A 20,000-nucleotide genomic window follows, 5' to 3' on the forward strand; every position below is an offset into this window, starting at 1 on the left:
AACTGTAGATGAAATAGTAGTCGTTAAGATCTTTGAGGCGATCGCAAGAAAAGTCAAATTGTAGATGAAATAGTCGTTAAGATTTCGCATGATGGTGCGAATCACACGGAGCGTTGGTTTGGCGTGAAACTTACCGCGGATGTGACGCAAACTCCTTGAAAAGCTATTGACGCCAAAGGGATGGTTTTTAGTTGAGTTGCGAACGATGCTGCGTTTTAGATTTCAAAAGTGGACGGTCGTTAAGATTTGCATGACAGTGCAAATTATACGAAGCATTGTTTTGGCGTGAAGCATAGTGTTGCAAATCCTTTGGAAAGTTTTGGTGTAAAGAGTAAATTTACTTTAATCGTTGAAATTACGAAAGAGTTTCCAAATTTCAAATAGTACAAAGGAAAATAACGTATACATTATTTTTTGGATGATCATTTACTTTCGAAACATCGATTTAGGAAACTTTGCAGCACGTTCATCTGCAGCGAACCAATATATTTCCCAGGTGGCGAACATTTATATGTTTGTACGTTTGTCTTTTTTGGAATGCATATAGTCTAGTTTATTCCGTTCAAGTTCTGCTCGTCCCAAGTTGGTGCAGTTTATTTCGGGCAAGTTCTGCTCATCCCGAGTTGGTGCAGTTTATTCCGGGCAAGTTCTGCTCATCCCAAGTTGGTGCAGTTTATTCCGGGCAAGTTCTGCTCCTCCCAAGTTGGTGCAGTTTATTTCGGGCAAGTTCTGCTCATCCCGAGTTGGTGCAGTTTATTCCGGGCAAGTTCTGCTCATCCCAAGTTGGTGCAGTTTATTCCGGGCAAGTTCTGCTCATCCCAAGTTGGTGCAGTTTATTCCAGGCAAGTTCTGCTCATCCCAAGTTGGTGCAGTTTATTCCGGGCAAGTTCTGCTCATCCCAAGTTGGTGCAGTTTATTCCGGGCAAGTTCTGCTCCTCCCAAGTTGGTGCAGTTTATTCCGGGCAAGTTCTGCTCCTCCCTCGTTGGTGCAGTTTATTCCGGGCAAGTTCTGCTCCTCCCAAGTTGGTGCAGTTTATTCCGGGCAAGTTCTGCTCATCCCAAGTTGGTGCAGTTTATTCCGGGCAAGTTCTGCTCCTCCCAAGTTGGTGCAGTTTATTCCGGGCAAGTTCTGCTCATCCCAAGTTGGTGCAGTTTATTCCGGGCAAGTTCTGCTCATCCCAAGTTGGTGCAGTTTATTCCGGGCAAGTTCTGCTCCTCCCAAGTTGGTGCAGTTTATTCCGGGCAAGTTCTGCTCCTCCCAAGTTGGTGCAGTTTATTCCGGGCAAAATGCCTCATCTTCCTATGGCTCTTCCCTCCTTTGGCGACCGCGTGACCCATACGTGAGTCTCCTTGCCAAGAGTCTGACCAGAAAACACCATTGGCTGACCATTTGGACGGTAGAGAATATAACTATCTACTATATAATTATATATTAATTCATAATATATCTAATATAATATATCTAATCTATCTATCTAATATAATATATCTAATATATCTATCTAATATAATATATCTAATATATCTATCTAATATAATGTATCTAATATGTAGAGAATATGTTTTATACAGATAAGTATATATATTTGTTCGCAGGCACGCGTATGTGTAAGTGTGGGTGTGGGTGTGTCTGTGTGTATGTTTGTTTGCCTGCGCGTGCGTGTGATTGAACGCGTGTATATGTACGTATTAAGATATTTGAATAAGCAAATAAATGAACACACACACACACGCACATATGTACACACACACACACGCACATATGTACACACACACACACGCACATATGTACACACACACACACACACATGTGTGTGTGCGCGTGTGTGTGCGTTTGTTTATTTGCATACATACATGCATACACACACACACACACACACACACACACACACACACACACACACACACACACACACACACACACACACACACACACACACACTCACATATATATATATATATATATATATATATATATATATATATATATATATATATATATATATATATATATATATATATATATTCAGTTTATATATAGATAAAAATAGATATATACTTATATATGTATACATATATATGAGTATATATATATGTGTGTATATTTATTTACATACACACACACATCCGTGCGCATCCGTTTTCGTAACAATCGCAGCCTCTTTTTTCCGCCTTCTTAGGCCGTGAGATAACAAAGGCCTCTCATCTTTTTGTGAGTCATATCATATTTTTTTTTTCATATCATATTTTTTTTTGAGTCATATCATATATATATTTTTTCATATCATATTTTTTTTGTGAGTCATATCATATAATTTTTTATATCATATTTTTTTGTGAGTCTTATCATATTTTGTTTCATATCACATTTTTTTGTGAGTCATATCATATTTTTTTTCATATCATATTTTTTTTGTGAGTCATCATGTTTTTTTTTTTTTTTTTTTTTTTTTTTTTTTTTTTTATTTTGTGAGTCATATCTCAGCTTTTCGACCGTAAATGTGGGTTGTTTGAACTTGCGCTGTTGACTCACCTGTTTTGCATGTAATCTTGTTTCTTTATAAGCTCCTTTTCTTCTCTCTTTGTTGCTTGTTCTTACTATTCTCTCTCTCCCTTTTTATTGACTTATGTATCTATCTATCTTTGTCTCTTTCGGTATTAGTCTATTTTTCGCTCTCTTTTCCCCTCTCTGTCTATCTATCAATCTCTATCTATCTATCAGTCTATCTGTCTAAATATCTATCTCGCAGAATAAGCACACACACACACACACACACACACACACACACACACATACATACATATATATATATATATATATATATATATATATATATATATATATATATATATATATATATATATATATATATATATATATATAAATATATATATATATATATATATATATATATATATTATATATATATATATATATATATATATATATATATATATATATATATATATATATATATATATATATATATATATATATATATATATTTATAAACAGGAGAGATAATTCCTAATGTATTTCATAATCTTCATTCCAGTCGATGATGTCCTGATGTTATCAATATTTTTCCTTTTGTTTACCAATTATTTATACTAACTATTAGCTTCATCCTTTTCGCAGTTTCTCTTCCTTTTATCCATCCTTAGTCCTTTTCTCTTCTGGAGTTTCGCTCTCCTTCATTTATCCCTTTTTCCTTATACTGACGTTACTCTTTTTCCTGAATAATTTTTATAATAATTACAATTATAATTATAATTGCTGCTGTCTGTAAGGAATATTCCTATTTCTTGTATTTAGCTTACAAAGCCTGTTTAAACACTAAATAACAGAGGTATAGCGAATGTTCAGCACGTGTTGCACAACGAAAAAAAAAAAAAAAGTATTTTACTTTTACTGTTTAATTTTATTGTCTTTTATTGTTTAAGTTCGGGGAGTTTGTTTGTTTGTTTTTGTCTTGTAAACTTATCTTTTTATTAGATGTATTTGCATTTTGATCAATTTACCCTGTAAATGATTTTATTGATGTTTTATATTACATCGTCTCTTTAGCTTTTTAGGGATATCAGTAACGTCAGTACTTTTTAAGAAGCTTTATTCTTAAATGTTTATTTTTTTTTCTTATCATTATTGATGTTTTTTTTCTACGTGCCATATGTTTTTTTTTCATATTTTGATTATGTTTATATATATATATATATATATATATATATATATATATATATATATATATATATATATATTTTTTTTTTTTTTTTTTTTTTTTTTTATTTTTTTTTTTTTCTTTTTTTCTTTCTTTTTTTTTTTTCTTTTTTCTTTTTAATTTACTTATCTTTATTATTTTTTTTTTTTCTCAGTGTTTTGGAACGCACGTGCCTTTCTCTATTCTATGCCAGCTCCATCCCATTTCACCTTTCTTGCTTTCGTTGCCTCTTTTCGTTTTCACAAATTAAATAGTATATTCCGCACAAGTATTCTCTAAGACATGCATTTTGGACAGCGAACGAGCGAGTGATAGATGCAGAACAGTGTAGCACACAAGTAAGCTATAGAACTTAAATAACACACATCGTCACAGTTAAAAGCCATTGATGCCCTTATACTTATGCTTGCCAGCACTTTTTGGAGGGAAACGCCCCTTTTCAGATTGGAAACGCCCATTTTCCCTTAAACTTTTTTTGTTAAACGGAACATCTCGGTAAACTCATTCTCAGAGTGCGAGAAAAATACTTCAGTTTACCTTCGGCTTCCTTTTTTTTGAGTGAGGATGAGGAACTAAATCACCCAACGCTGGCTGGATGGCGTAGCACAAAATGTTACGCCACTAAGAGTCATTAAATCGTTTCTTTACAACAAAGACATGTGAAAAATAGCTGTATTAGTGTGTGCTGATACATAAGAGAAAACTGGTGTATTATGCAGTCACCTACTTCTTGTAGCAAATACAGGAGTCGGAAGACAAAGGGACGTCTTCATAGAGAAGGTGATCGGCAAATATTTCGTTAAAGTGGAAATAGTTTATACAAGAGAGCAAAGGTAAGCATATAAAGTCTACTTGTTGGTCTAGTTTCAATTCAACAATCCTGACTTTTGTGTGGACTTTTTTTTTCTGGTGAATTCCATCACGTAATGTTTATGAAAGCTTTCTTTTAAATCAATAATACCCAAGCTTTTACACTCACGCTCCCTTTCCAAGACGTCTGGCACATCCGCAGGCACTAAGAAGAAATAAAGAAAAATTAGCTTTAGTTAGCCAATTGTAATACGATGCCCCTTGAAGCCTCTATAGTAAATTGGAACGTCCTGACGAACACCTGCTGGTCCTCCTCCTCCTCCTCCTCCTTCGGTATCACGAGCCAACTTTTGGGAACCACTGCTTTGAAAACAATTAATGCCTGTAATAATGTGTTTAGAGTCTTTTCTGTAAGACATTCAGATCAAAGAAATTACTAAACCATATATTAGAGCGTCTGCATTTTTTCACATTTGTCAAGATTATTTCAGAATGTTAATATCTTGCATAATCTACTGCAAGAATACTGAAGGAAAGAAATTTATACAGTATTTTATCATCAGTTTTCTTGTTTAATCAAATATGCTTATTCATTACATGTATACACACACACACACACACACACACACACACACACACACACACACACACACACACACATACATACATATATATATATATATATATATATATATATATATATATATATATATATATATATATATGTGTGTGTGTGTGTGTGTGTGTGTGTGTGTGTGTGTGTGTGTGTGTATATACATGTATATATATATATATATATATATATATATATATATATATATATATATATATATATATATATATATTTTTTTTTTTTTTTTTTTTTTTTGTTTTTTTTTTTTTTTTTTTTTTTCTCTCTCTGTCTCTCTCTCTCTCTCTCTTTTTTTTTTTTCGAATAATCTCTGGAGTTCCTCTTCGTCACATCCTGAATTCAGTCTATTCCCAAGGCCTTCGATTCTCCCAAACCCTTCGACCTGCTTTACATCACCGTGTCTGTTCGAGGAAATCCTTTAGCTAAGAAGTTTCAATGTATGTTTGGTTTTTCCTCCACTGAAGTACCAATAATCCTGATATCTCCACCACAAAACTGCTTAACCCTTACGTTTAACGATTATCAAAACCTACAAAACGGAATATCTAGTTAGTGTAGTGAGAAGAGAAGTTTAGTTATCGCTATCCGTATGATTTTTGTCATTATATATTCCACAGCTGTTTCGGTGTAGGAATTCCCTTTTTCCATTTAGGTTTTCAAGCGTAATCAGATATGGTTACCATCGTCTTTTACCGTTGTCAGTTCATGTAAAGAAATCTTCATCTTTCCATCCTTTCTCTCTGTTTCCATCTTCTTCCCTTATACCACCTCTTATCCATTCCATCTCTATTGCCTTCGTTCCCTCTTTCCGTCTTCCAAATACTTCTCTCTCTAAATTGTACCATCTGTTTCAGGTTTCTTTGTCCGCCAATTTATCTGGATTTTTCATCCAAATCCTATATGAAACGAAGCAGTATACTAAAAATAAATAAGAGATGATACAGTGATTTACAGCGGCACAAATACACATACACAGACGCAGAGAATTATTCCACAAAGGTAAGTTATATCTTCAAAATCACACACACACACAGTCATAATCAAAAGCATCACTTGAAGATTTGTTCATCATCATTATCATCTTGTATTACCAGCAACATGCAACGAGGTGCATACATAATATCTGAAGAACGTTACATACTTCAAGTTCGCTGTAGGCAACTTCACTGATCTACATGCTGTGTGAACCATTTAGTTGACAATAGTTTTAGAGATCTGTGTTTATATAGTATTTGCGGAGCCATTTTCCGGTGACAGTCATTTTGTCGTGATCAGATTTGCACGCTGGAGCAACGGCAGATTGATTAAAAAGAACGAGTTGAAACAACAACGCTGTTTAAGGCCCGAAAACCACCTGCAGACGAAACACCTGAACAAGGCATCCAAATAAACTCAAGGACTAGCTTATGTCTTGCGTGAGAAATCTTCTAAATAAGCATTTGAAACTACTAGAAACAAGGCACAAATACCCGCGCGTGAGAACCAGGAAAGTGGGGGATAATCGCTGAAGTAGGAACGCGCGCCTGAGGGAAGCTCGCCGACACACTCCTGAGACAGAGAGAGGGGCAGACTGGGGTTCGCCAGGACCACACGCTGTCGTCTTTTGTATTTTGTATATTTTACTTTTAACTTCTGTAATGGTCACCCCTACGGCAGCGGATTCAACAGTGACCTGTGTGCCAATTTTAAAAGGTAAAACGAATGATATTGGTTGTATATGTACGCTGCCACTCTCCCAGTAAAATGCCGGAAATCACCACTTTTATTTCTTTTACCGGTTTTACCTTATTTATCTTTAAGTTTCTTTACAGTAGATGAAAATGCAGTAAAGGAGAATGAATTTATAATAAGAAAGAGTATGAAATTGCTGTGGTAATGGCCCAAACAATGTAACACTTGTCCAAAACAGTGACAAAACACTGAGAGCTGATGATTGTGCTTTTATTTTTTTTATTTTTTTATTTTCTTATGTGCAAAGTAATTTTATGAAAACCCACATGGCCGCACAGAAGTATACACGTAGCTACTTTCGTGCTTGTTCACGTTCACTGAACAACCCCTCACATAGTTACAAACAACCCCTCACATAGTTACACGTACACGCACTCATGCACACTTACACACTCACACTCACATTCTCTCTCTCTCTCTCTCTCTCCCTCACACACACACACACACACACGTGTACGTACATGAAGAGTTTAAGACCGCTGAATATATAATGCTGATGGTATTATGTAGTAAGAAGCACTTTATATTTCAATGGATCATCTCAAATATTAGATTCCCTTATTGGCCAGTTTTGTTTTCCTTGACCTATATCGGACCACGACGCTACCACAACAAATGAGAAAATATTTGGTCATGATAAAACAGTAAAACGAGGCGGAGGAACCCGTAGACTGTAAATAGCTTAATTCTTTTCAAGTCTGAGATCTATAACTGAGCTAAAATGGAACACTGAAACGCGGGGGAGGAGCCCGTAGAGTTTGAATATGTTGATTATACAAGAGGTTGACATCTATAACTGAGCTAACCCCGACAATTTCATGGTTTGTTTGGAATGTCACATGTCCGTTTTGTCTCCAGTGAGACAAAGCCTGTATTCTGGGTAGGAATGGTCAGGTTTTCAGCATATGCTATTTTTTTTTTATGACGCCATTCAACTTTTTCATAGGCATTATCTATATTCTTTCTTAAAATGCTTATGAAAGTCTTAACCAGTACTGATAGTTGTCCTTATCAGCCTGATCTAGATGTGTTTCATAGTGTTCTTTAGCCTGACATATCTACATATGAAACTGACGTCCATTGAGGCACAATACCTGATGATATATTAATGTGAAACTGTCACAGAAACTATTCATGTACATGTGCATTATAGTGTAGGAGGAAAATCAGGAATACGTCGAATTTACACTTTAATATAAAAAAATAGGAATACACTTTTCAATATACATTCCTCCTGGAGGTGAAAGATCGTCGAAGCGCTTACTTTCCATATCGTCCTGAAAATAATGAAATAATTATTAAGATATCCAAGTTGAGGAGTAACGTGTTCTCGGTAATATCACTGCAATAGGTAGTTTGATTTGAACTTGATATTTTACCTCCAAATCCACCTCCGAATCCTCCATGACCGCCTCCGAATCCTCCGTGACCGCCTCCGAATCCTCCGTGACCGCCTCCGAATCCTCCGTGTCCACCGCCAAATCCACCTCCGTGTCCACCGCCAAATCCGCCTCCGTGTCCGCCGCCAAATCCACCGGCGGCGGCCAAGGCGACCACGAGGGACAGGACCACGACGGTGAAGAGAACTCGAGTCTAATGGAAGCAGAGAATGCATTATCATTATTTTCTCGTAATTCTTTCCCCTTGGTATGTAGAGAGACCAACTTCTCATGCATGAACGTAGGCCTTAAGCTCTTCCACGTGTATTCCTTTTCTTCTTTCGAATCGGGTCTTTCAATTGATTTACAGAGCGCGAGTGCAGACCTTGTTAGACATACCATGTTAGTGATGGGTGCGCTGCGAGACGACTGACGCCGTGGCTGCAGCGCGGGGCTTTTATACTCCCGCCGGCCAGGAAGGCTGGCAGGAGGAGCGGGAATGAGGCCGCGACCTTCGAGTTTCTCTGGAGTCTGCGTGAGGAAGCGAGGTCAAGGCGCGACTTGGTGTTGGCTGGATGACCTAACACAAGATTCATCGCCAACACATTCATCCTTATAATGACTTTCACCATTTGAAATCCGAAGAAAGTTTTGCATAAGCATTAATATGGAGGATAAATTGTTATGCAGTCTGGTATTTCAGGAAAAAACACAAGGGTTGTATGGATATTACATGGGATAGGGATGTATGAGTGTACCTATAGTATAGACAGACGTGGAATCATTTGATATTTAGTGCTGCAAAGGATTCAAATATTAATTTTCCATGTAGCGACTTGGTGTTGGCTGGATGACCTAACACAAAGTTCGACGCCATTACCGTACTTTCATTATTCACCATTGCAGTGACTTTTCCCATAAAAAAGTATCAGCACTGATTTGTAAGAAAAAGAAGAAGAAGAAGAAGAAAATGCAGTACAGATATAATATTCGATAAACAGACAGGTTGACCAAGCGAGATTTTGTTCTACAAAAGAGTCACTTCGTCAAATATAAATTTCCCATGTAGCTCTCATATGTCCACAAAAATAGGTTACTACAATAAAGTTTTACGGTACATGAGATTAAGGAATATCTGAAGATGTTGCAGTGCTGATTATCAAAGGAATATATATAGGCATAGAAAGGTATTTTGGAGGGGGGAGGGGGGCAAAAGAGGTTCCCCCAAAATAGCTGGGGGTCCTGGTGGCTTTAGCCCCTGGTGGGGTCCAGGGTTACCGGCCTGGTGGGAGACCGGGGGCAAAGCCCTCGGAAGCTCCTGGATTTTAGCAGTTTTGAAAAGGTAAGTTGAATAATTTCTGCACTAAAATGTCAGACATTTTTATTTAGATAGTACTAGACGTAATGGTTATTTCACGTTGAACGCAAGACTCAGTTGCAGCTTCCCTCTCGGGTGCAGGGGGTCAGTGGTCTCAGCAACTGGGTAAGGAATTGCACTGTTTGTTTACAGGGAATGTCCTCGAAAGCTGGGGAGTGGGAGGCAGAAGTTGGGTCCCGTCCTCCTTCATTTTAGAGTGATGGGCAATATCGGAAAACAACATCGCCTTGTGTAGGATTTGTTGTCTTCCATATTTGACTTGTCTTCTCCCGTTTTCTTATTCAAATCCGCTTAATGGTTCTCACTCTCTCGGCCACTCTTCCATCCTCTCGCGTTCCTCTGCCTCCCATCTCCATCGCCCTCGTCTCCTTATTCCCAAAGCCCTTACGCTCGCTCTCTGTGCACGAACGTCTGTTTCATGTTAATCTGCCGCTCAGATAACCCTCTGGTGCTTTTCTTATCCGGAAGATAAGAAGTTCGACCGTATTTTGGAAGTTTGTGCTAAATTTTATTCAATTTAACATACACAAAAAAGTATTAACTGAGCCCCTTATAAGAGAGATAAAGAGGAGTAGCTATTTATGTATGCATATACGTAAATAAATAAATATTTTTATCTATATATTTATCTGCGTATATATATACATATGCAGACACATACATGATATATATATATATATATATATATATATATATATATATATATATATATATATATATATATATATATATATATGTATATATATATATATCTGTGTGTGTGTGTGTGTGTGTGTGTGTGTGTGTGTGTGTGTGTGTGTGCGCGCGTGTGTGTGTGTGTGTGTGTGTGTGTGTGAATATGTATAAATATGGGTACAAAGATCTCTCTCTATCGGTTTCTCTCTGTCACACACACACACACATACATGAATTTAGATATCGATCAGTGATTTCATAGTATTGCTGAGCCATTTTCCGATGCCAGTCATTGCATCGTATGTTTAGAGTGTCACATGCCCGTTTTGTCTTCAGTGAGACAAAGGCTGTCTTCTGGTATTCAGATTGTGGTAATTTCCTTTACATTGTTATTTCACTTTTTCATGTGAACGATCTATATTCTTCCTTGAAATGGTCATGACAATCAATAATGACAGTTGTGTCCTCATCAATATGATCTAGATAGGTTTCAGAGCTGTCTTTAGCCTGGCATATCTACCTTATGACATATTTGAAACTGGTACAAGAATTATTCATATATATGTGCATTATAGTATAGGAGGGGAATCAGGAGTACGATTAAATTTATATTTTAATAAAAATAGCGATACATTTTTCAATATACATGGAGTTGAAAGATCGTCGAAGCGCTTACTTTCCATATCGTCCTGAAAATAAAGAAATAATTATTAAGATATCCAAGTTGAGGAGTAATTTGTTCTCGGTAATATCAGTGCAATAGGCAACTTGATTTGAACTTGATATTTTACCTCCAAATCCTCCGTGACCGCCTCCGAATCCTCCGTGACCGCCTCCGAATCCTCCGTGACCGCCTCCGAATCCTCCTCCGAAGCCTCCATGTCCACCTGTTATTGCATGGAGTATGAGAGTGAAGATCCGTCAGAGATTTCATCATTTCATGATTTTTTAATAGGCGTTAATTGGTGTTCATTATGTTCGAAGGACAAATATTCTGCACAAAGGACATTACCTCCAAATCCTCTGCCTCCATAGCCTCCAGATCCTCCGAATCCACCACCGCCAAATCCGCCTCCGTGTCCACCGCCAAATCCGCCTCCGTGTCCTCCGCCAAATCCACCTCCGTGTCCACCGCCAAATCCGCCTCCGTGTCCGCCGCCAAATCCACCGGCGGCGGCCAAGGCGACCACGAGGGACAGGACCACGACGGTGAAGAGAACTCGAGTCTAATGGAAGCAGAGAATGCATTATCATTATTTTCTCGCAATTCTTTCCCCTTGGTATGTAGAGAGACCAACTTCTCATGCATGAACGTAGGCCTTAAGCTCTTCCATGTGTATTCTTTTTCTTCTTTCGAATCGGGTCTTTCAATTGATTTACAGAGCGCGAGTGCAGAACTTGTTAGACATACCATGTTAGTGATGGGTGCGCTGCGAGACGACTGACGCCGTGGCTGCAGCGCGGGGCTTTTATACTCCCGCCGGCCAGGAAGGCTGGCAGGAGGAGCGGGAATGAGGCCGCGACCTTCGAGTTTCTCTGGAGTCTGCGTGAGGAAGCGAGGTCAAGGCGCGACTTGGTGTTGGCTGGATGACCTAACACAAGGTTCGACGCCAACACATTCATCCTTATAATGACTTTCACCATTTGAAATCCGAAGAAAGTTTTGCATGAGCATTAATATGGAAGATAGATTGATACATTCGGCCATTTCAGGAAAAACATTTTCATTTAGTACTAGACGTAATGGTTATTTCACGTTGAACGCAAGACTCAGTAGCAGCTGCCCTCTCAGGTGCAGGCGCCCAGTGTTCAACAACTGGGTAAGGAATTGCACTGTTTGTTTACAGGGAATGTCCTCGAAAGCTGAGGAAGTTGGGTCCCGCCCGCTTCATTTTGGTGTGTTTGGCAGTCGCCCCCCCCCCCCTTTTCCTACGCCTGAAATATTGGAAAACAACATCGCCTTGTGTAGGATTTGTTGTCTTCCATATCTGACTTGTCTTCTCCCGTTTTCTTATTCAGTTCCGCTTAATGGTTCTCACTCTCTCGGCCACTCTTCCATCCTCTCGCGTTCCTCTGCCTCCCATCTCCATCGCCCTCGTCTCCTTATTCCCAAAGCCCTTACGCTCGCTCTCTGTGCACGAACGTCTATTTCGTGTTAATCTGCCGCTCAGATAACCCTCTGGTGCTTTTCTTATCCGGAAGATAAGAAGTTCTTCCCTATCTTGGGCGTTTGGGGTAAATTTTATTCATATATATACATATACACAAAAAATGTCAGTAGGTTGTGTGATTAATATGTATTTAGTACATATACAGAGCACACACATATTCTCATGTCTATTTTTTCTGTTAATTTATCTGGATATATCCAAATCTAGTATCAAATTGATATATAATCCATGGCATAATACTGCACGCGATGCACACACATACACAGACACATAACATTATACACCACAGATGAGTGAAAACGCTTCAAAATCTCACATACAGATATACAAACTCATAATTAAAAGCATTATTTCGCTTTAGAGGATTTGTTTTATACATTTTTTTAAATTATTGCCAGCAACATTCAAAGAGGTGCATACATGGTTTGAAGAACTATACATACATCAAGTTCTCTGTAGATAACATCTAATGACCTACATATGTGAACAATTCGAAAACAAGTTTTAGAGAGCTGTTTGTGATTTCATAGTATTGCGGAGCCATTTTCCGATACCAGTCATTGCATCGTATGTTTAGAGTGTCACATGTCCGTTTTGTCTTCAGTGAGACAAAGGCTGTATTCTGGAAAGGAAAGGTCAGGTATTCAGAATGTGCTAATTTCCTTTACATTGCTATTTAACTTCTTTTTTTCTTTTTCTTCTCACATGGCCGATCTACATTCTTCCTTGAAATGGTCATGACAATCAATAAGACAGTTGTGTCCTCATCAATATGATCTAGATATGTTTCATAGTGTTCTTTAGCCTGACATGTCTACATATCAAACTGACGTCCACCGTGGCACAATACCTAATGATATATTACTTTGAAACTGGCACAGAAACTCTTCATGTATATGTGCATTATAGTGTAGGAGGAAAATCAGGAATACGTTGAATTTACACTTTAATAAAAAAAAAATAGGAATACACTTTTCAATATACATTCCTCCTGGAGGTGAAAGGTCGTCGAAGCGCTTACTTTCCATATCGTCCTGAAAATAAAGAAATAAATATTAAGATATCCAAGTTGAGGAGTAACGTGTTCTCGGTAATATCACTGCAATAGGCAGCTTGATTTGAACTTGATATTTTACCTCCAAATCCACCTCCGAATCCTCCGTGACCGCCTCCGAATCCTCCGTGACCGCCTCCGAATCCTCCGTGGCCGCCTCCGAATCCTCCGTGGCCGCCTCCGAATCCTCCGTGACCGCCTCCGAATCCTCCGTGACCGCCTCCGAATCCTCCGTGACCGCCTCCGAATCCTCCGTGACCGCCTCCGAATCCTCCTCCGAAGCCTCCATGTCCACCTGTTATTGCATGGAATATGAGAGTGAAGATCCGTCAGAGATTTCATCATTTCATGATTTTTTAATAGGCGTTAATTGATGTTCATTATGTTCGTAGTACAAATATTCTGCACAAAGGACATTACCTCCAAATCCTCTGCCTCCATAGCCTCCAGATCCTCCGAATCCACCACCGCCAAATCCGCCTCCGTGTCCGCCGCCAAATCCGCCTCCGTGTCCGCCGCCAAATCCACCGGCGGCGGCCAAGGCGACCACGAGGGACAGGACCACGACGGTGAAGAGAACTCGAGTCTAATGGAAGCAGAGAATGCATTATCATTATTTTCTCGTAATTCTTTCCCCTTGGTATGTAGAGAGACCAACTTCTCATGCATGAACGTAGGCCTTAAGCTCTTCCATGTGTATTCTTTTTCTTCTTTCGAATCGGGTCTTTCAATTGATTTAGAGAGCGCGAGTGCAGAACTTGTTAGACATACCATGTTAGTGATGGGTGCGCTGCGAGACGACTGACGCCGTGGCTGCAGCGCGGGGCTTTTATACTCCCGCCGGCCAGGAAGGCTGGCAGGAGGAGCGGGAATGAGGCCGCGACCTTCGAGTTTCTCTGGAGTCTGCGTGAGGAAGCGAGGTCAAGGCGCGACTTGGTGTTGGCTGGATGACCTAACACGAAATTCGTCGCCAACACATTCATCCTTATAATGACTTTCACCATTTGAAGTCCGAAGAAAGTTTTGCATGAGCATTAATATGGAGGATAAATTGTTATGCAGTCGGCCATTTCAGGAAAAACACAAGGGCTGTGTGGATATTACACGGGATAGGAATGTATGGGTGTAGCTATAGTATAGACAGGCGGGGAATCATTATTAAGTTAGTGCTTTAAAAGGATTCAAATATTAATTTTCCATGTAGCGACTTGGTGTTGGCTGGATGACCTAACACAAAATTTGACGCCATTACAGTATGTCCATTATTCACCATTGCATTGACTTTTCCCATTTGAAATATGAAGAAAATTTGTATCAGCGTTGATATATAGGAAAGGAATTATTATGCAGTATAGATATAGTGTATGGTAGGGCTATATCCATATAACTTATATATTGGGAAACAACATCGCCTTGTGTATGATTTGTTGTCTTCCATATCTGACTTGTCTTCTTCCGTTTTCTTATTCAAATCCGCTTAATGGTTCTCACTCTCTCGGCCACTCTTCCATCCTCTCGCGTTCCTCTGCCTCCCATCTCCATCGCCCTCGTCTCCTTATGCTTGCTTTCGGAACTGCTCGTCTTGCTCGTCCAGACATCTTGTCCAGGACCAGCAGGACAAGTGGGCCGCGTTCGGAACTTCCAAGACCCTTTCCGCCCAGAATTCAACCGGCTGTCTTTATTTTACACGCTGCATCAGTTTTGTAACTCCTTTGATGCATATTTAACTTACCTGCAACTGACAAACACAAAAATATCCTTTGATAACACCAATAAAGGGTCATAAAATTACCCACCAGTATCTTGTGGTTACCTGCAACTGTCACTGTTTACATACAAAATCTATGGTGACGTCATCTCGTCCTGCTCGGCCACCTTCGCAGGAGGGCGAGTTGGACGAGCTAGACTACTTGTCCGGGACGAGATAGTGGAGGTTCCGAACGGTCAAAACAGCTCGTCCAACTGGTCTGGACGAGATAGACGAGCAGTTCCGAACGCACCATCACTATTCCCAAAGCCCTTACGCTCGCTCTCTGTGCACGAACGTCCATTTCATGTTAATCTTCCGCTCAGGTAACCCTCTGGTGCTTTTGTTATCCGGAAGATAAGAAGTGCTTCCGTATCTTGGACGTTTGTGCTAAATTTTATTCAATTAAACATACACACAACATTATTAATTGAGCACGTAATAAGAGAGATAAAGAGGAGTAGCTTTTTAATCATGCATATATATAAATAAATAAATATATGTATCTATTTATTTATTTATCTATATATACACATATGCAGAAACATACATGCATACACATACATACATAGATTTATATATATATATATATATATATATATATATATATATATATATATATATATATATATATATATATATATATATATATACATACACAGATAGACAGATATACACATGTATGTGTGTGTGTGTGAATATATATAAATATAGGTACATACCTCTCTCTCTCCGTCTGTCTGTTTCTCTCTGTCACATACACACACATACGTATGGATGTGTATATATACATATATGTGTATATATACATATATGCACCCATATGTATATATAAATTTGTGTAAATATGTATATATATATATATATATATATATATATATATATATATATATATATATATATATATATATATATATATGTATATATATATGTATATGTATATGTATGTGTATATATGCATTATGTATGTGTATATATGCATATGTGTCTCTATATGCATATATGTCTGTATTTATGCATATATGTCTATAATATATAAACATACATACATGTATATATATACACATACATACATACACATACACAGACACACACACACACATATATATGCATTTAGAGATCGATCTGTGATTCCATAGTATTGCGGAGCCATTTTCCGATACCAGTCATTGCATCGTATGTTTAGAGTGTCACATGTCCGTTTTGTCTTCAGTGAGACAAAGCCTGTATTCTGGTATTCAGAATGTGCTAATTTCCTTTACATTGCTATTTCACTTTTTCATGTGAACGATCTATATTCTTCCTTGAAATGGTCATGACAATCAATAATGACAGTTGTGTTCTCATCAATATGATCTAGATATGTTTCATGGTATTCTTTAGTCTGACATATCTACATATCAAATTGACGTCCACCGTGGCACAATACCTAATGATATATTACTTTGAAACGCACAGAAACTATTCATGTATATGTGCATTATAGTGTAGGAGGAAAATCAGGAATACGTTGAATTTACACTTTAATATAAAAAATAGGAATACACTTTTCAATATACATTCCTCCTGGAGGTGAAAGGTCGTCGAAGCGCTTACTTTCCATATCGTCCTGAAAATAAAGAAATAATTATTAAGATATCCAAGTTGAGGAGTAACGTGATCTCGGTAATATCACTGTAATAGGCAGCTTGATTTGAACTTGATATTTTACCTCCAAATCCACCTCCGAATCCTCCGTGACCGCCTCCGAATCCTCCGTGACCGCCTCCGAATCCTCCGTGACCGCCTCCGAATCCTCCGTGACCGCCTCCGAATCCTCCGTGACCGCCTCCGAATCCTCCGTGACCGCCTCCGAATCCTCCGTGACCGCCTCCGAATCCTCCTCCGAAGCCTCCATGTCCACCTGTTATTGCATGGAATATGATAGTGAAGATCCGTCAGAGATTTCATCATTACATGATTTTTTAATAGGCGTTAATTGAAGTTCATTATGTTCGTAGTACAAATGTTCTAAATAAAGGACATTACCTCCAAATCCTCTGCCTCCATAGCCTCCAGATCCTCCGAATCCACCACCGCCAAATCCGCCTCCGTGTCCGCCGCCAAATCCACCGGCGGCGGCCAAGGCGACCACGAGGGACAGGACCACGACGGTGAAGAGAACTCGAGTCTAATGGAAGCAGAGAATGCATTATCATTATTTTCTCGTAATTCTTTCCCCTTGGTATGTAGAGAGACCAACTTCTCATGCATGAACGTAGGCCTTAAGCTATTCCATGTGTATTCTTTTTCTTCTTTCGAATCGGGTCTTTCAATTGATTTACAGAGCGCGAGTTCAGAACTTGTTAGACGTACCATGTTAGTGATGGGTGCGCTGCGAGACGACTGACGCCGTGGCTGCAGCGCGGGGCTTTTATACTCCCGCCGGCCAGGAAGGCTGGCAGGAGGAGCGGGAATGAGGCCGCGACCTTCGAGATTCTCTGGAGTCTGCGTGAGGAAGCGAGGTCAAGGCGCGACTTGGTGTTGACTGGATGACCTAACACAAAATTTAACGGCATTGCAGTATCTTCATTATTCACAATTGCATTGACTTTTCCCATTTGAAATATGTAGAAAATTTGTATCAGCGTTGATATATTGGAAAAGAATTATTATGCAGTATAGATATAGTGTAGGATAGGGCTATATACATATAACGTATATATTGGAAAACAACATCACCTTGTGTAGGATTTGTTGTCTTCCACATCTGACTTGTCTTCTCCCGTTTTCTTATTCAAATCCGCTTAATGGTTCTCACTCTCTCGGCCACTCTTCCATCCTCTCGCGTTCCTCTGCCTCCCATCTCCATCACCCTCGTCTCCTTATGCCTCGTTCGGAACTGCTCGTCTTGCTCGTCCAGACATCTTGTCCAGGACCAGCAGGACAAGTGGGCCGCGTTCGGAACCTCCAAGACCCTTTCTGCACAGGATGCAACCGGCTCGAATGTAAATATTCCTTTTTTTTTTTTTTATCATACCGGTGTCTTTATTTTACACGCTGCATAGGTTTTGTAACTCCTTTGATGCATATTTAACTTACCTGCAACTGACAAACACAAAAATATCCTTTGATAACACCAATAAAGGGTCATAAAATTACCCACCAATATCTTGTGGTTACCTGCAACTGTCAATGTTTACATACAAAACCTATTGTGACGTCATCTCGTCCTGCTCGGCCACCTTCGCAGGAGGGCGAGTTGGACGAGCTAGACTACTTGTCCGGGACGAGATAGTGGAGGTTCCGAACGGTCAAAACATCTCGTCCAACTGGTCTGGACGAGATAGACGAGCAGTTCCGAACGCACCGTTATTCCCAAAGCCCTTACGCTCGCTCTCTGTGCACGAACGTCCATTTCATGTTAATCTGCCGCTCAGATAACCCTCTGGTGCTTTTATTATCTTGAATATAAGAAGTGCGTCTGTATCTTGGGCTTTTTGTGATAAAATTTATTATTATAAAGATACAACCCAAATTATTAATTGAACACGCAATAAGAGAGATAAAGAGGAGTAGCTATTTATTCATGAATATATATAAATATATGTATCTACTTATTTATTTATCTATATACACACATGCAGAAACATACATGCATGTATATATATATATATATATATATATATATATATATATATATATATATATATATAGATAGATAGATAGATAGATAGATAGATAGATAGATAGATAGATAGATAGATATAGATAGATAGATAGATAGATATAGATATATAGATATACACAAATATGTGTGTGAATATATATAGATATAGTTACAAACCTCTCTCTCTCCGTCTGTCTGTTTCTCTATGTCACACACACACATACGTATGGATGTGTATATATACATATATGCATACATATGTATATATAAATATATATATTCATATATATATATATATATGTTCGTGTGTGTGTGTGTGTGTGTGTGTGTGTGTGTGTGTGTGTGTGTATGTGTGTGTGTGTGTGTGTGTGTGTAAATGTGTATACATATATATAAGTGTGTAAATATGTATACATATATGTATATATATATGTATAAATATGTATATGTATATATATATGTATATATATGCATATATGTATGTCTATATATGCATATATGTCTATATATAGACATACATACATACATACATACATACATACATACATACATATATATATATATATATATATATATATATATATATATATATATATATATATATATATATATATATATATATACATACATACACACACTCACACACACACACACACACACACACACACACACACACACACACACACACACACACACACACATATATATATATATATATATGTCTATATATATATACATACATACATATATAGACATACATACATATATATATATATATATATATATATATATATATATATATATATATATATATATATATATATATATATGTGTGTGTGTGTGTGTGTACACACACATATATATGCATTTAGAGATCGATCAGTGATTTCATAGTATTGCGGAGCCATTTTCCGATACCAGTCATTGCATCGTATGTTTAGAGTGTCACATGTCCGTTTTGTCTTCAGTGAGACAAAGGCTGTATTCTGGTATTCAGAATGTGCTAATTTCCTTTACATTGCTATTTCACTTTTTTCATGTGGACGATCTACATTC

The 20,000-nt window shown here is 38.2% G+C and overlaps 3 protein-coding genes across 4 annotated transcripts in view; 1 reads left to right on the top strand and 2 right to left on the bottom strand.

The window, feature by feature from the left end:
• LOC113822836 (acanthoscurrin-1-like) overlaps window positions 1-20,000 on the top strand; it is a 148,078-nt gene that overhangs the window by 83,726 nt on the left and 44,352 nt on the right. The gene's annotated exons all lie outside the window — the stretch shown is intronic.
• LOC113806788 (uncharacterized) lies at window positions 8,099-14,531 on the bottom strand. The gene is made up of 12 exons (XM_070141360.1): window positions 14,355-14,531; window positions 13,969-14,205; window positions 13,631-13,843; window positions 13,360-13,528; window positions 13,200-13,271; window positions 12,363-12,544; window positions 12,080-12,139; window positions 11,735-11,866; window positions 11,336-11,549; window positions 11,115-11,210; window positions 8,271-8,282; window positions 8,099-8,168 (listed from the first exon to the last, which is right to left on the bottom strand). Exons 1-12 carry the CDS (start codon window positions 14,529-14,531, stop codon window positions 8,152-8,154), a joined length of 1,581 nt encoding a protein of 526 aa, XP_069997461.1. The 3' UTR covers window positions 8,099-8,151.
• LOC113806772 (ctenidin-1) overlaps window positions 16,806-20,000 on the bottom strand; it is a 9,653-nt gene continuing 6,458 nt past the window's right edge. Inside the window, exons 1-4 of one of the 2 annotated variants that reach the window (XM_070141276.1) lie at window positions 17,651-17,719; window positions 17,324-17,465; window positions 17,007-17,198; window positions 16,806-16,904 (exon numbers count right to left, since the gene is read on the bottom strand). In XM_070141276.1, coding sequence (XP_069997377.1) covers window positions 16,812-16,904; window positions 17,007-17,198; window positions 17,324-17,344 — 306 coding nt within the window. In that variant the 5' untranslated portion in view covers window positions 17,345-17,465; window positions 17,651-17,719 and the 3' untranslated portion in view covers window positions 16,806-16,811. Of the gene's footprint in view, window positions 16,905-17,006; window positions 17,199-17,323; window positions 17,466-17,650; window positions 17,720-20,000 lie in introns of those variants that run through there. The other variant, XM_070141275.1, reaches the window with a different exon arrangement.

The sequence above is a fragment of the Penaeus vannamei genome, chromosome 28 (assembly GCF_042767895.1).
Source record: "Penaeus vannamei isolate JL-2024 chromosome 28, ASM4276789v1, whole genome shotgun sequence".
Taxonomy (NCBI): Eukaryota; Metazoa; Arthropoda; class Malacostraca; order Decapoda; family Penaeidae; genus Penaeus; species Penaeus vannamei.

Coding starts and splice junctions, on each gene's coding strand:
- LOC113806788 (XM_070141360.1), bottom strand. CDS start 14,531: ATGAATGTGTTGGCGACGAATTTCGTGTTAGGTCATCCAGCCAACACC. Junction 12,140..12,362: donor ATGGAAGAGTGGCCGAGAGA/GTGAGAACCATT, acceptor TTCCTTACCCAG/TTGTTGAACACTGGGCGCCT. Junction 11,211..11,335: donor TGGAGGCAGAGGATTTGGAG/GTAATGTCCTTT, acceptor ATGCAATAACAG/GTGGACATGGAGGCTTCGGA.